This window comes from Notolepis coatsorum (assembly GCF_963971535.1).
Source record: "Notolepis coatsorum genome assembly, chromosome: 1".
In the NCBI taxonomy this organism is placed as follows: domain Eukaryota; kingdom Metazoa; phylum Chordata; class Actinopteri; order Aulopiformes; family Paralepididae; genus Notolepis; species Notolepis coatsorum.
This window is the reverse complement of record NC_140165.1, coordinates 310,333,520-310,350,470: the sequence shown is the minus strand read 5'-3', so window position 1 is coordinate 310,350,470 and position 16,951 is coordinate 310,333,520. Positions and strand designations below refer to the sequence as shown.

At 47.7% G+C, this 16,951-nt stretch overlaps 1 protein-coding gene across 1 annotated transcript in view; it reads right to left on the bottom strand.

Moving 5' to 3' along the window:
- Nucleotides 1–3,096: 3,096 nt before the first annotated feature.
- Nucleotides 3,097–16,951, bottom strand: part of nmd3 (NMD3 ribosome export adaptor) — a 64,136-nt gene continuing 50,281 nt past the window's right edge. Inside the window, exons 11-16 of the mRNA XM_084314760.1 lie at nucleotides 10,070–10,215; nucleotides 9,419–9,531; nucleotides 8,249–8,321; nucleotides 7,887–7,993; nucleotides 5,479–5,549; nucleotides 3,097–3,764 (exon numbers count right to left, since the gene is read on the bottom strand). Coding sequence (XP_084170886.1) covers nucleotides 3,631–3,764; nucleotides 5,479–5,549; nucleotides 7,887–7,993; nucleotides 8,249–8,321; nucleotides 9,419–9,531; nucleotides 10,070–10,215 — 644 coding nt within the window. The 3' untranslated portion in view covers nucleotides 3,097–3,630. The remainder of the gene's footprint in view (nucleotides 3,765–5,478; nucleotides 5,550–7,886; nucleotides 7,994–8,248; nucleotides 8,322–9,418; nucleotides 9,532–10,069; nucleotides 10,216–16,951) is intronic.

The following is a 16,951-nucleotide window of genomic DNA, read 5'->3' as shown; positions in this document are numbered from 1 at the left end:
CCGGTCTTTGGAGTGGCACGTTGCATTATTGATGTGTATCCCACGTGCTGCTGTGGCACTGGTTGCGGATGAGCGCGCACGCGGCGTCAGGGCGATATCCGAAAGGCTCCGTGCCGCGTGGATGGATGAGAGCTTCCACACACACCGCACGAGCGAGCATTTCACGAGACACTTGTCTAGTCTGGGCTACCGTAGGCGACGAAACGTTACGCACGGTTGCCACTGCTTGCTTGTTTTATTTTTTTTACCATCTTGGTGATCCAGGGATCAAACACTACTTTAAACTACGGAGACCAACTGCCACGATAGTTCAGATGCTGGCAGTGGAAGTCTAAATGTCAAATAATATATTCTCTCTCGCTTAGACTATGGATTTGTGGCAAGAAAAATAAACTAAACTAGATCAAATAAGGAGATAACGCATAACGGTATGGTATGGCTCATAGGTGCAAGGAGGTCATGGGGAGAGAGATCAGAGGAGAACCCCCACTCCTTATTGTCCCCGTAGCCCACAAAAGGGATTCACTTCATTCACTTTCCCAAGTGGATCCGATTACCCCTAACAAGTAACAACCAGCTCCAGCCTCCTCCTCCTCCTCCCTCTTGTAGCAAGAATTGAAGAAGTGCCACCCAGGCTTAAAGACACCCCTCCCTCCGGATACCCGGGAATATAAAGTTTCCCCCAATGCACTCCGTCGCCTCGAGCTTCATAGTAGTGGTTTTCTCTGTGCACATGGCAGCTGTGTTTAGGGGGCAGTTGGGTTTAGCTTTCGGTTGGTTTATTGCGGAAGCTTAGCAAACACACAGGTTCACTCATTTCCGAAACCAGTAGCATACATGGTTTGTGTAGAAGCCCATTAGTACCAGTCAGTCACATACCATCATTTGTCAGTCTGTCACTATCCCAAATCACCATAAAAGCCCATTAGTACCAGTCAGTCACATACCATCATCTGTCACCATCCCAAATCAACCATAAAAGCCCATCAGTACCAGTCAGTCACATACCATCATCTGTCACTATCCCAAATCAACCATAAAAGCCCATTAATGTCAGTCATATATGTGGGATATAGTGGATATCCTGAAGAACGTACTCAGTCAACCGAGATCCAGTTAATAAGGTTTAGTAGCCAGACAGATGGAAATATACACATGGTAGTTAGAGAAAATGGCTGAGGCTCTCGCCCAGGTGATCAGCTGAAATTGCCCAGGTAAAGAAGACTGAATGTTGTGGAGAGGAGCCCTATATAGTGAAAAGGGGGAGGGGGGCCCCATTTGATACCAGTCAGTCAGTCACATACCATCATCTGTCACTATCCCAAATCAACCATAAAATTCCATTAACACTTTCCGTGCCAGCCTCTGTGTCCAAAGTACAATTTTCGTCCTCACATTCACTCGCACACAGACGGCAGAGGGAGCAGTTAGGGGTTAAGTGTCTCGCTCAAGGACACTTCGACACGCTGCCCGGGAGGAGCGGGAACCTTCCAATCACCAGACGACCGCTCTACCTCCCGAACCACCGTCTCAAAACATGTCCACGTCAGCGACCCCCAAATTGACACGTAATAGGTCAGGGACCCGCCCCCCATTTCATTTGTCTCAGGGAACCCTTACGTATCTGAGAAGATCATTGTTTTTAGATGCGATTTAGTTCAGAGCTTAAGCAAGACATTTAACCCCTAACTGCTCCTGATGAGCAGGTCGGCACCTTGCATGGTCTGCCGTCGGTGTGTGAATGAGGAACTAAATTCGAAAGCGCTTTGGATAAAAGCTGCTATATAAACGCACCATTTACAACGCTAAACAAAGTAATAGTCATTTCTAGGGATGGGTACCGTTCACATTTTCGGTACTTTAGTCTCTAAAATGTAATCTACCTACCTCAGTTGTGAAAAAAAAATATCCAAACTTCAAATAACCACATTTTCGACTGTTTTCGGCTTGCCATTGCCCCGACTGCTTTGTTGTTGAATCAAGTCAAATCCTAGGTAAGCGTATATTGTGCGTGTGAACGTTGACATGAAAAGAAAAGTTAAAAAAATATATATATAGGCTATATATATATACCGGTATATATATATATATTTTTTTAACGGTATCTCACGTGAATCGATACTCGGTAGTACCGACGTGTTTCGGTAAGTACCTTTAAAAAGTACCGAATTCGGTACCCATCCCTAGTCATTTCACAGCAAGGTCGAGTGACCACAGAGAAACTGCTGTGGACGTCACAACAAACCACCCCAATCAGCTGCAGTGTCAGCAGCAGGTGAGCCTAATCTACGACAGTGGCTTTGGAAAAAGTGTCCCATGCGAATTTCAAAACACCATCTCCAGAGCCGCGGTATGGGCTACACAGAAACCAGCGCGCACACACCAACAAACGACCAGAAAAACAAACACGTCGTCATATCAGCATTCTGCTCTTGTATTCGGATCATTACTCTTTTAGGTCATAGATGGGCTTCTCTAGCCAGGGAGGATGTGCTACTCCAGCCAGGGAGGATGTGCAGTTGAGTGTTGTTAAAAAATTCTAGGTTTTCTAGTGGTCACTGGTCAGTCATTGGTTGCACTGCCTCCCTACAATCTCCCTCTAGTGGATAAATCAGAGAGGAAAATTGTGTATTTCCATTTTCACCCCTGTTCACACACACAATGGTGGAACAAACTTCCCACCGGTTAGGAGTCCGGCTGAAACCCGACCAATTTTCCGCCATCGACTAATAAACACACTTCTTCAATCAATATCTGAAATGAAAAACAAAAAAACTAAAACTTGTCTTTTACCATCAATATCATGCACTTTTCTATTCAATAGTCTTCCTTGCCTATATTACTACCTACTATGCTAATAATGTCTCCACTACTATGCACTCAACACTGCAGCACCCAAGTTTCAACACTGTTTAATGAACATAGTTACTCAGCTGAAAGAGTTGTACCCTTCCTTCCTGCTGACCTGTTGTACAGAACTTGTAAGTCGCTTTGGATAAAAGCGTTCAGCTAAATGACTAAATGTAAATGTAAGTGCAATATATCCCCCCCGCCCCCCCATCACAAATACATACAGAAGTACAGAACTTCAAAAAGAACTTGACCAATAATAAATGTTTATTTGATATAATGTACTTATACAGCTCTCCGTTTACACGGCAACCAACGTCCAATCATAATGGAGACTATAGGAGAACGTTTTAAGAGCCCTGTGAAAAAGGCCCCAAATGACAAATAACTGCATACGGGATCAGAGTGGAGTTAGCAGAAATACCACGTCACCCTGGTTAGTGACCATGCAGCAGTGAAGATCTCAGTCGTTTATATTCATTTTAACTGTGAGCACATGATAGCAAAGCGTTGCACGGCACTGCTAACACCCCATAATAAGGCCTGGGGGGTCCGATAGGAAAAGAGGTCACTGCATCGCAGTTAGAAAGACTACACATTTGTGCAATGTGTAATTTACTTGGACATAAAGTTAATTTGCGAGTGGGTTGACTTGAAATCAGTCGCCGCTCGATTCCGAGTGAACCGATGATGGGTCATTACTACGACGATGATGAGACTCGGCACCCTCGTTTTCTCGTGGGATGATCCACGCGGCGGGATCCTAGGGACGGGCTGCTGCTACTCCATCATCATGTCGGCGCCGTCGCCCCCGGTGGCGTCCGCCAGGCTGAGGTCCTCCAGCATCTCGACCAGGGAGATCCGCGGGGCGCCCTCGTCGTCCGTGTCGCTCTCCACCGGAGGCTTAGACGCATCTGGAATTCAGATCGACACAAAGGGGATGAACATCGTTAGTCGACGGGGTCAGCCGTGTGGCTTAATTCACCACAAATGTAAGGTCCCCCCCCCCCAGACTAAAAAAAGAGAGGCGATCGCTCCTTCAAGGCCGTAGCCCCCAAACTATGGAACCAGCTTCCCCTGGAGATTCGATCTGCCCCTACGCTGGAGACATTTAAGGCCCGTTTAAAAACCCACTTTTATTCCCTAGCCTTCGATGAATCCTGATTCTCCCACACACCCTAAAGGCCTCTGCATGCTACAGCAAATTCAAAGCAACTTCAACACAACATCGGCGCGATTTCAGCGCGCTTGTTGCAGACAGTCTTGTAGACTGTGTTGCGAGGGCGTTGCGTACCTGTGTCCAAAATCTAATCTAAAGACCCGTTGCGTTGGTATTGCGTAGCAGTGATTGGTTGGTAGTGAATGGGGGCGGGGCTGTCTGTCACTTCTAGTGTTCCTGGCTCGAGACCAAAAGAAAACTTTGACAGGAGCTCGAGACCAAAAGAAAACTTTCTGACAGGAGCTCGATAGCTAGTGTATTGTTTCATTACACTTGTTTAATTGTTTGTTTAAAATGAATCAAATGCAGGAACGTATTGCAGAGGAGGTCCGAAAGTACCAACATTTATATAATAGCGGGTCTAAAGACTACAAGGCTAGTATTATGACGATGAATTCGTGGAAGGAGATTGGGGAAACAATGGGGATGGACTGGGTTGATGTGGCGATATAACTATATTACACTATATACAAGAACACAAACGAAAACAAACATAAACAGGGCTATTATTATACTAACGATGTATGGTTGAGAAGGGAAATCCGTTTGTAATTGCTAGAGTGCGCACCTTCGGCTGCCCAAAGTATTCAGGCGGGCTGGGCGCGCTCGAGCCGCACATCCGGGGTACATTTTGTTGCATCATAGGCTGCGCGTTGATTTTGCAGAAGCATAAAGGTAATGTGTCTGCAACACCGTTGCTTTGTCGATGTTGTGTTGAAGTTGCTTTGAAGTTTCTGTAGCATGCAGAGGCCTTAACCCACACACTCCCGTGCAATTTATATCCTGCTCCCTCCCTCTTGTATCTCTTCTTGTGCTCCTCTGTCCCCGGTGTGCTATACTGTACTTTGTGCTCCCCTATCCGCTTGTCCTATTTTTTTAATGTACCGTCCTGTCCTGTTGTGCCTTTTTTGTATTTTATAGGACATTGATTTTATGCTTTGACTGTACTGTACAGCACTTTGGTTGGCTCTCGAGCTTTTAAATGTGCTCTATAAATAAATTACTTGACAAATGTAAGGTTATTTTCCCCATATCAGATTTTGCACCTTAGCGACTCGACACACAAGCACACTTATTAAAATGGTAAATGGTGCATTTATATAGCAGCTTTTATCCAAAGCGCTTTACAATTTGTTCCTCACATTCACTCGCACACCGACGGCAGAGGCGACCGTGCAAGGTGCCCACGCCCTGCTTATCTGGAGCAGTTAGGGGTTAAAAGTGTCTTGCTCAAGGACACTTCGACACGCTGCCCGAGAATCAAAGCAGGGAACCTCCGGATTACCAGATGACCGCTCTACCTCCCGACCCACTGTCGCCGCGAATTATTTCACACACACACACACACACACAGTTAACATACACCTCGTCTTGTACAAGACAAGCTCAACCAGACAACAGCGTCTCACCTCTGAAGATGTTCACGTTCTTCCTGAGCGCCTCGTCCTCCTCCAGGTCCTCCAGGAAGTCCTGGTATTGTCTGAGGACACACACAGAGCGACGATGAGGGTTAACACTAACAACAGGAAACAGCTGACCACCACGGGCACGTAGAGGTTATAGTATCTCGTGTTTCCATTCAGTTTCAGTTTATTTTTTAAAGGACAGTACACATTAATAAACATTTCTGTAAATGTGTCAGTTTTAGCCAGCTGGCTAATTCGCAACTGTAGTCCTTTTGGCAAGATGTTATGAGACCGACAATATAATATATAAGAAACATTAACAGTGCAACACAGTATTTACAACATAATAATAAAAGTAATAATAAAATGATTAAAAGTGATTACATGTTTGATTGGTTAATAACCAGGTATTGCGTTTTTTTGTAAAGGTGTGGTAGGTAGCACAGTGTCTTCTGTTGGTAGGGTGTTCCAGAACTGAGTGGCTCTGACTACAAAACAGGACAGACTGAAGGAGCTGGACCTAAACGGCACAGTACAGTCCCCTCTCTGGGTAGATCTTGTGGACCTATTATAAGATGTTTTTTGTTTGATAAAAGTACAGAGGGGTGGGGGGGCCTTGCCATTTAAGATCTTGAATAGTAGGCAGGCATCAGTGTATTTTGTGAGGTTTTCCCAGCTGAGGATTCTGTACTCGTTGAGAATGTGACAGTGGTGATAAGTATAGTATATTGGTTCTCAAACTTCTTCATGTCAAGGACCCCCAAACTGACACATGATGACGGGACGGGGAACCTAAGATTCCACCTGAGAGGAGATGTGTTGTTAGATGTGATCTAATCCAGAGTACCATAAGTGACTAACTGTAGGCAGGGAGACAACAGTGAAGCCTGTGATCAGAGGTGTCTAACTGTAGGCAGGGAGACAACAGTGAAGCCTGTGTGATCAGAGGTGACTAACTGTAGGCAGCAGGGAGACAACAGTGAAGCCTGTGATCAGAGGTGACTAACTGTAGGCAGCAGGGAGACAACAGTGGAGCCTGTGATCAGAGGTGACTAACTGTAGGCAGCAGGGAGACAACAGTGGAGCCTGTGATCAGAGGTGACTAACTGTAGGCAGCAGGGAGACAACAGTGGAGCCTGTGATCAGAGGTGACTAACTGTAGGCAGCAGGGAGACAACAGTGGAGCCTGTGATCAGAGGTGACTAACTGTAGGGGCAGGGAGACAACAGTGGAGCCTGTGATCAGAGGTGACTAACTGTAGGCAGCAGGGAGACAACAGTGAAGCCTGTGATCAGAGGTGACTAACTGTAGGCAGGGAGACAACAGTGAAGCCTGTGATCAGAGGTGACTAACTGTAGGCAGGGAGACAACAGTGGAGCCTGTGATCAGAGGTGACTAACTGTAGGCAGGGAGACAACAGTGAAGCCTGTGATCAGAGGTGACTAACTGTAGGCAGGGAGACAACAGTGAAGCCTGTGATCAGAGGTGACTAACTGTAGGCAGGGAGACAACAGTGGAGCCTGTGATCAGAGGTGACTAACTGTAGGCAGCAGGGAGACAACAGTGAAGCCTGTGATCAGAGGTGACTAACTGTAGGCAGCAGGGATACAACAGTGGAGCCTGTGATCAGAGGTGACTAACTGTAGGCAGCAGGGAGACAACAGTGAAGCCTGTGATCAGAGGTGACTAACTGTAGGCAGCAGGGAGACAACAGTGAAGCCTGTGATCAGAGGTGACTAACTGTAGGCAGGGAGACAACAGTGGAGCCTGTGATCAGAGGTGACTAACTGTAGGCAGGGAGACAACAGTGAAGCCTGTGATCAGAACAGTCATTCTAATACATCGTCTCATTGGGCTTCCAGTCAATTCAATTAGCTCAGGCTAATTAGCCACAAACTAATGGAAAGTCGATAGGGTTAAGCTCCTGTCTGTAGTGTACACGCTGACTGAAGGACCTCAAGGACCTTGCATGTAGCCTGTTTAAGGACCTCAAGGACCTTGCATGTAGCCTGTCTAAGGACCTCAAGGACCTTGCATGTGGCCTGTCTAAGGACCCCAAGGACCTTGTAGGTAGCCTGTCTAAGGACCTCAAGGACCTTGCATGTAGCCTGTCTAAGGACCCCAAGGACCTTGTAGGTAGCCTGTCTAAGGACCTCAAGGACCTTGCAGGTAGCCTGTCTAAGGACCTCAAGGACCTTGCAGGTAGCCTGTCTAAGGACCTTGCATGTGCCTGTCTAAGGACCCCAAGGACCTTGCAGGTAGCCTGTCTAAGGACCCCAAGGACCTTGCAGGTAGCCTGTCTAAGGACCTCAAGGACCTTGCAGGTAGCCTGTCTAAGGACACCAAGGACCTTGTAGGTAGCCTGTCTAAGGACCACAAGGACCTTGCAGGTAGCTGTGTGGGTCTCCTACCTCTCGTCGTCGGTGTTATTGTCCTCCCTGTCGAGGTCCATCTCCTTCAGCTTCCAGTTCCTGCGCTTCACCCTCTGGTTCCGGTCGTAGACCTTCTTGATCAGCACCTGGAAGGACATGTAAAAAAAAATACATACCATTACAATTATTGAATAATATACATGATTGAATAATGTAATATCACAATAGAGTAATCACAGCTACACCAGAGTGTGTAAACGAGGTGCAAGGATTTCCTCCAAGGGAATCTGTATTTTTAGTTCTGTAAAGAACCACTAGAGGTCAGTGTCAACCTACTCTGCAGTGTTTATTTATTTTTTTAATGAAAATGCAGGTTGTTCAGTCGTCTTAGTGTATCTCACCACGTCAGGAGTGTTGTGAGGGTTTATCTTGTTGAAGTGGTCGTCGTTGACGTTGGAATTGGCAAAGTCATAGCTGTGGGACGAGTAAAAGTGAGATTAACAGACACGGTGGCCAGACACTGGCCTCTATTGTAACCCCTCTGCCTGCACCCTGACCTCTTATAACCCCTCCTCCCTCCTCTATACCTACCCCTTCACCCTGACCTCTTATAACCCCTCCTCCATCCCTCTATACCTACCCCTTCATCCTGACCTCTTATAACCCCTCCTCCATCCTCTATACCTACCCCTTCATCCTGACCTCTTATAACCCCTCCTCCATCCCTCTATACCTACCCCTTCATCCTGACCTCTTATAACCCCTCCTCCATCCCTCTATACCTACCCCTTCATCCTGACCTCTTATAACCCCTCCTCCATCCCTCTATACCTACCCCTTCATCCTGACCTCTTATAACCCCTCCTCCATCCCTCTATACCTACCCCTTCACCCTGACCCCTTATAACCCCCCCTCCATCCCTCTATACCTACCCCTTCATCCTGACCTCTTATAACCCCTCCTCCATCCCTCTATACCTACCCCTTCATCCTGACCTCTTATAACCCCTCCTCCATCCCTCTATACCTACCCCTTCATCCTGACCTCTTATAACCCCTCCTCCATCCCTCTATACCTACCCCTTCACCCTGACCCCTTATAACCCCCCCTCCATCCCTCTATACCTACCCCTTCACCCTGACCTCTTATAAAGCCTCCGCCATCCCTCTATACCTACCCCTTCATCCTGACTCCTTATAACCCCTCCTCCATCCCTCTATACCTACCCCTTCATCCTGACCTCTTATAACCCCTCCTCCCTCCCTCTATACCTACCCCTTCATCCTGACTTCCCATCACCCCTCCATCCATACCTACCTACCCCTCCATACCCCCTGATGTCCCATCACTCCTCCATCCCACCCTACCCCCGAGCTCCCACCACTCCCTAACCCTGCACCCTGACCTCACCAGCCCTCCCCCTGTACCCTTACCTCCCACCAACCCTCCCTACCAATCACCCCTCCCTCCATACCTATCCCTGATCTCCCTCCCTCCCCTCCATCCATCCACCCTCACTACCCCCCTCCCTACCTCCCTCCCTCCCCCCAACTCTCCCTCCATTACGTACCCATGCACCAGGTCTCCTATGTTGAGCAGGTGACCCAGGAAGGTGCGACAGTGGTACTGCTGACTAGTGTGCATCTCTGAGGTCTTCTGCACCCACACCTCCGCCAGGGTGTGCTGCAACACATCACACACACACACACACACACACGTTTGTTTATGTGAAATATGGGGGACATTACATAGACTTACATGCATTCTGTAACTAACCCTAACCTTATCCCTAAACCATAACCATAACCCAACCATAACTTCGGTACCCATTGCGTGAGTGTGTGAACAGGTCAGTGTCCCCTGTAGTATAGCAATGCAAGTACACACGCACACAATTTACTTTCTTTCAGCCCAAAACAACACCATTAATCTTCATTGTCCAAGAGGCGAGCATCGTTAACAGTAGCCCGGCGCCCAGAAGATGTGGGAGATTAACAGGATCCCTACAGATGTAATTCCCAGAGCCGTTTACACAAACACCCCCAGGTGCCGCAGTTGTTGGCCTCCAATCCCAATGCGCAAGAACGGGGATAATGTAATGGGACATTATTGATTTTTCCTTCCCATAATGCAATTTGTTCTCCAGCTGCACTGCTCCCTTGCAAAGCTTCTACCTACAACACAGAAGATGGCATGCACACACACACACACACCCTCTCACCTTATTGGACCTCAGGCCAGCCCCCGCTCCCAACTTCAGGTCTCTGATGTGGTCGATATCCATGACGATGAACTCCTCCAGTTGCCGTGGGTGACAGAGACTGTTGAAGGGGTAACGCCAGTACGTGCTGCCGTCCACCTCGGCGACTGTCGGCGATGAGAGAAGAGATGACGTCATGATTAATGAGTAGGGATGGGTATCGTTAGGATTTTATCGATACTACTACTCCTATCGATACTGCTTAACGGTTCGGTACTTTATCGATACTCTTATCGGTTCTTTTTGATAATTTTTTTATGATTTTTATATTTGCAGTTGAGAGCATTGGTCATCTCCCTACAGTAAAGATTAGAAATGATTGAATTATTGTAAATGTGTGTGGAGTGGTGGGAATAGCTGCTTCAATAATAACTTATAACAACAACAGACAAGTTAGACAACTATGTATACAAAAAAAACGATATACACTGAATGATTAGTTGTTACCTAAAGTCCTTGGACTCCACTGTAGAGAACGGGTGCAGGCCTTTGACAACAAACTTTGTCACAGCCCTGTGACACTCGTTCACCCTATCCTCTGTCATCTTTCCTCTAGCTGCTAGGGAGAAAGGACTTTGGGTGGTGGAGGGAGGTAGAGGGAGGATGTGTGGTGGCCCTGGGCTCACTGGCCTGGGACACATTGGTGGCTGACCTCAGCTTGACGATCTATAAAAAGTTTTTAGATTGTAGTATTTGTAGCTAAACAATTATTTTGTTTATTAGCCTATTTGTAATAATTCGTTATTAGCCTAGGAAACTCCGTATCTTGGCTTACCGGCTGCAGTGGACGTGGATGCAGATGGACCACTGCGCGCAAGGCAGTCGAATACGGCGCATTTCTGCACACTAATATAGTGTTTTGCAAACAAATGTTTTGATAGATTGCTCGTATTGCCACCCTTACTGGCAAATGTTTTGTTGCACTTGTGAACGCTTCGCTCTATCCGCCATCACGACTCACGCCCCGAACTCACTGCTCACGAACGAATTTCACGTGCGGCTCCCTCGTGAGATCGCGCGCCTGGTCAGGCACACTGGACCTACGACTTGAGCGTGCGGAAGCGCACCGAGGAAGGCATATTTACATTGGGACAGCTGTAAATGCCTAGTCTATATGCAAAGTCAGTCATTTTAGAATGATGATCAGTGTGACTGTACTCCTGAAAGAGCAGCGTGTAGCCCCAGCAGCAGCAAGAGCTTATTATTATTATTATTATTATTATTATTATTATTATTATTATTATTATTATTATTATGCAACATTGTAATAGTTATAGGTATAAACAAACATACAGACAAACATTCAAGGCGTTTATTTGCAGATACAGACACAGCTGGTTGAACAACATCTATATCTGTGGTAATAATGCAGATATTCAATTGTATTTCTGTGACAATGCGCGTGGCGCGCCGCCTCAAATAGGATCGAGGCGAAAAAATAGCTTGCCGCTCGCCAGCCACTAGGGAGGCGCGCTCCCGCTCGCGGCCAGTGTGCCTACTATCGTGCGTTAACATGGGAGCGGAAGTGAAGAGGCAGCCGCCCGTCCGTCCGTCCGTGTTCATTCGTGAGCAGTGAGTTCGGGCCGTCAGTCCATGCAGAGCTGTCTGTGTCTGTGTGCAGCGCGCGTCGGCACGGAGACAGCGCTGAGATGCTTCCAGCTGCAGCACATCAGGTGTGCGGGGCTTGTATGTGCGGGGCTTGTAAGCGCTGCTGTCTGACGTGCTGCAGCTGCATACTATTGACAGCGCTTTCATTAAGGAGTACCCGTATGTATGTGTAGCGCGACTCGCGAGGAGTGTGTGTAATAATGACTCGCTGCTTCTCGTGCAGAGACAGAGAGAGGAGAGATCGTTCGCAACTTTTAAATAATAATAATAATAATAATAATTTCTCTAGAGTATCGATAGCAGTACCGAGGACGTCGGAGCTTATAAATACTCCGGTATTTTCTAATATAGTACCGGTTCCCGTTTAAAACCGGGGTCCGGGGGGCATCCCTATTAATGAGTCTTTAATTTCTTTAGATTCTCATCTCTAATGAGATGAGGCAGCAAACCTGAGCTGAAGAATATGGTTTTCTATTAGTATTTAAACTAGTCGAGACGTCCTTTACCTGCTGGAAGTGTAAATATATTAGTATTTAAACTAGTCGAGACGTCCTTTACCTGCTGGACGTGTAAATATATTAGTATTTAAACTAGTTGAGACGTCCTTTACCTGCTGGACGTGTAAATATATTAGTATTTAAACTAGTTGAGATGTCCTTTACCTGCTGGAAGTGTAAATATATTAGTATTTAAACTAGTCGAGACGTCCTTTACCTGCTGGACGTGTAAATATATTAGTATTTAAACTAGTCGAGACGTCCTTTACCTGCTGGACGTGTAAATATATTAGTATTTAAACTAGTCGAGACGTCCTTTAACTGCTGGACGTGTAAATATATTAGTATTTAAACTAGTCGAGACGTCCTTTACCTGCTGGACGTGTAAATATATTAGTATTTAAACTAGTCGAGACGTCCTTTAACTGCTGGACGTGTAAATATATTAGTATTTAAACTAGTTGAGACGTCCTTTTAGGCTTGGGCGGTATGACGTCACAGACTGCTATTACACTAAGTTGATTGTAGTGCACAGCACGCGCCAGCAGAGGGTTACGTGGCTACCATTCTGAGAGCTAACGTTAATACCTGGATGGTGCGGGCTAACTGGCTACCATTCTGAGAGCTAACGTTAATACCTGGATGGTGCGGGCTAACTGGCTACCGTTCTGAGAGCTAACGTTGATACCTGGATGGTGCTGGCTAACTGGCTACCATTCTGAGAGCTAACGTTGATACCTGGATGGTGCTGGCTAACTGGCTACCATTCTGAGAGCTAACGTTAATACCTGGATGGTGCTGGCTAACTGGCTATCGTTCAGAGAGCTAACGTTGATACCTGGATGGTGCGGGCTAACTGGCTACCGTTCTGAGAGCTAACGTTAATACCTGGATGGTGCGGGCTAACTGGCTACCATTCTGAGAGCTAACGTTGATACCTGGATGGTGCTGGCTAACTGGCTACCATTCTGAGAGCTAACGTTAATACCTGGATGGTGCTGGCTAACTGGCTACCATTCTGAGAGCTAACGTTGATACCTGGATGGTGCGGGCTAACTGGCTATCGTTCTGAGAGCTAACGTTAATACCTGGATGGTGCTGGCTAACTGGCTACCGTTCTGAGAGCTAACGTTAATACCTGGATGGTGCGGGCTAACTGGCTACCATTCTGAGAGCTAACGTTGATACCTGGATGGTGCGGGCTAACTGGCTATCGTTCTGAGAGCTAACGTTAATACCTGGATGGTGCTGGCTAACTGGCTACCGTTCTGAGAGCTAACGTTAATACCTGGATGGTGCGGGCTAACTGGCTACCGTTCTGAGAGCTAACGTTGATACCTGGATGGTGCGGGCTAACTGGCTACCGTTCTGAGAGCTAACGTTAATACCTGGATGGTGCGGGCTAACTGGCTACCGTTCTGAGAGCTAACGTTAATACCTGGATGGTGCGGGGCTAACTGGCTACCGTTCTGAGAGCTAACGTTAATACCTGGATGGTGCTGGCTAACTGGCTACCGTTCTGAGAGCTAACGTTGATACCTGGATGGTGCTGGCTAACTGGCTACCGTTCTGAGAGCTAACGTTAATACCTGGATGGTGCTGGCTAACTGTCTACCGTTCTGAGAGCTAACGTTGATACCTGGATGGTGCTGGCTAACTGGCTATCGTTCAGAGAGCTAACGTTGATACCTGGATGGTGCGGGCTAACTGGCTACCGTTCTGAGAGCTAACGTTAATACCTGGATGGTGCGGGCTAACTGGCTACCATTCTGAGAGCTAACGTTGATACCTGGATGGTGCTGGCTAACTGGCTACCATTCTGAGAGCTAACGTTAATACCTGGATGGTGCTGGCTAACTGGCTACCATTCTGAGAGCTAACGTTGATACCTGGATGGTGCGGGCTAACTGGCTATCGTTCTGAGAGCTAACGTTAATACCTGGATGGTGCTGGCTAACTGGCTACCGTTCTGAGAGCTAACGTTAATACCTGGATGGTGCGGGCTAACTGGCTACCGTTCTGAGAGCTAACGTTAATACCTGGATGGTGCGGGCTAACTGGCTACCATTCTGAGAGCTAACGTTAATACCTGGATGGTGCGGGCTAACTGGCTACCGTTCTGAGAGCTAACGTTAATACCTGGATGGTGCGGGCTAACTGGCTACCGTTCTGAGAGCTAACGTTAATACCTGGATGGTGCGGGCTAACTGGCTACCGTTCTGAGAGCTAACGTTAATACCTGGATGGTGCGGGCTAACTGGCTACCGTTCTGAGAGCTAACGTTAATACCTGGATGGTGCGGGGCTAACTGGCTACCGTTCTGAGAGCTAACGTTGATACCTGGATGGTGCTGGCTAACTGGCTACCGTTCTGAGAGCTAACGTTAATACATGGATGGTGCGGGCTAACTGGCTACCGTTCTGAGAGCTAACGTTAATACCTGGATGGTGCTGGCTAACTGGCTACCGTTCTGAGAGCTAACGTTAATACCTGGATGGTGCTGGCTAACTGGCTACCGTTCTGAGCGCTAACGTTAATACCTGGATGGTGCTGGCTAACTGGCTACCGTTCTGAGAGCTAACGTTAATACCTGGATGGTGCGGGCTAACTGGCTACCGTTCTGAGAGCTAACGTTAATACCTGGATGGTGCGGGCTAACTGGCTACCGTTCTGAGAGCTAACGTTAATACCTGGATGGTGCGGGCTAACTGGCTACCATTCTGAGAGCTAACGTTGATACCTGGATGGTGCTGGCTAACTGGCTACCATTCTGAGAGCTAACGTTAATACCTGGATGGTGCTGGCTAACTGGCTACCATTCTGAGAGCTAACGTTGATACCTGGATGGTGCGGGCTAACTGGCTATCGTTCTGAGAGCTAACGTTAATACCTGGATGGTGCTGGCTAACTGGCTACCGTTCTGAGAGCTAACGTTAATACCTGGATGGTGCGGGCTAACTGGCTACCATTCTGAGAGCTAACGTTGATACCTGGATGGTGCGGGCTAACTGGCTATCGTTCTGAGAGCTAACGTTAATACCTGGATGGTGCTGGCTAACTGGCTACCGTTCTGAGAGCTAACGTTAATACCTGGATGGTGCGGGCTAACTGGCTACCGTTCTGAGAGCTAACGTTGATACCTGGATGGTGCGGGCTAACTGGCTACCGTTCTGAGAGCTAACGTTAATACCTGGATGGTGCGGGCTAACTGGCTACCGTTCTGAGAGCTAACGTTAATACCTGGATGGTGCGGGGCTAACTGGCTACCGTTCTGAGAGCTAACGTTAATACCTGGATGGTGCTGGCTAACTGGCTACCGTTCTGAGAGCTAACGTTGATACCTGGATGGTGCTGGCTAACTGGCTACCGTTCTGAGAGCTAACGTTAATACCTGGATGGTGCTGGCTAACTGTCTACCGTTCTGAGAGCTAACGTTGATACCTGGATGGTGCTGGCTAACTGGCTACCGTTCTGAGAGCTAACGTTAATACCTGGATGGTGCTGGCTAACTGGCTACCGTTCTGAGAGCTAACGTTGATACCTGGATGGTGCTGGCTAACTGGCTACCGTTCTGAGAGCTAACGTTAATACCTGGATGGTGCGGGCTAACTGGCTACCATTCTGAGAGCTAACGTTGATACCTGGATGGTGCGGGCTAACTGGCTACCGTTCTGAGAGCTAACGTTAATACCTGGATGGTGCGGGCTAACTGGCTATAGTTCTGAGAGCTAACGTTAATACCTGGATGGCGCTGGCTAACTGGCTACCGTTCTGAGAGCTAACGTTAATACCTACTAACTGGCTACCGTTCTGTGATTTGTTTACTTGGAAACACAGGTTGCTAAGGAATTTAGGTTAGAGGTTGAAGAAAGTGCACTTTTAGGTTGAAAGAACGGCCCTAATGTCAACGTGTTTCAATATAAGCGTTATGTATGGTGATAACAAGTATATTGTTAGCTCCGCCCCCCCCGCTGATGAAAATGAAAGTAATACCGTATACCGGGGTATTATGTCAGCAAGGTATGACGGAATGAAAAAAATTATACCGCCCAAGCCTACGTCCTTTACGTGTAAACAGCTCTTTATCCAACATGACAAGAAACACAAAACAGCTTTAAAAAAAATGAACAAACGCCGGCGCTGCTGGACCCCGGCTGCTCGAAACACCCCTTTCTGCCGTCAGGAAGAGCCTCGACTTTGATCACTAATTAAAAACATAGAGCGCTGTAAAGCCCTCCTCTGCCGGCCTGCGGTGCGCCAGACATCTATGCTCACGACTCCTCATCAGACCGAATGTGAGGGACATTAATAACCGATGGATCTTCAACCGTACCGTACGTGACCCTTTAAGCGTTGAATAGCACGTCTCTCTGCGTGCGCACAGGGGCCACTCTGCCGTGTGTGTGTGTTATATTAATTGTATTCCCTGGGAATGTGTTGCGTTGTGTGTGTTTGTGTCACATGTGGCGCGCCGTGTTGTGATTAGGAGCAGAAGTGAACTCTATTTTGAGAGGGGGGGGGGCAGAGAGAGAGAGGGGGGGGTGGGCAGAGAGAGAAAGAGAGAGGGAGACAGAGAGAAAGAGAGTGGGAGACAGAGAGGGGGGGCAGAGTGAGAGAGAGGGGGCAGAGAGAGAAAGAGAGGGGGGACAGAGATGGAGGGAGAAAGAGAGGGGGGACAGAGTGAGAGGGGGGAGAGTGAGAGAGGGGGCAGAGAGAAAGAGGGGGGGACAGAGAGGGA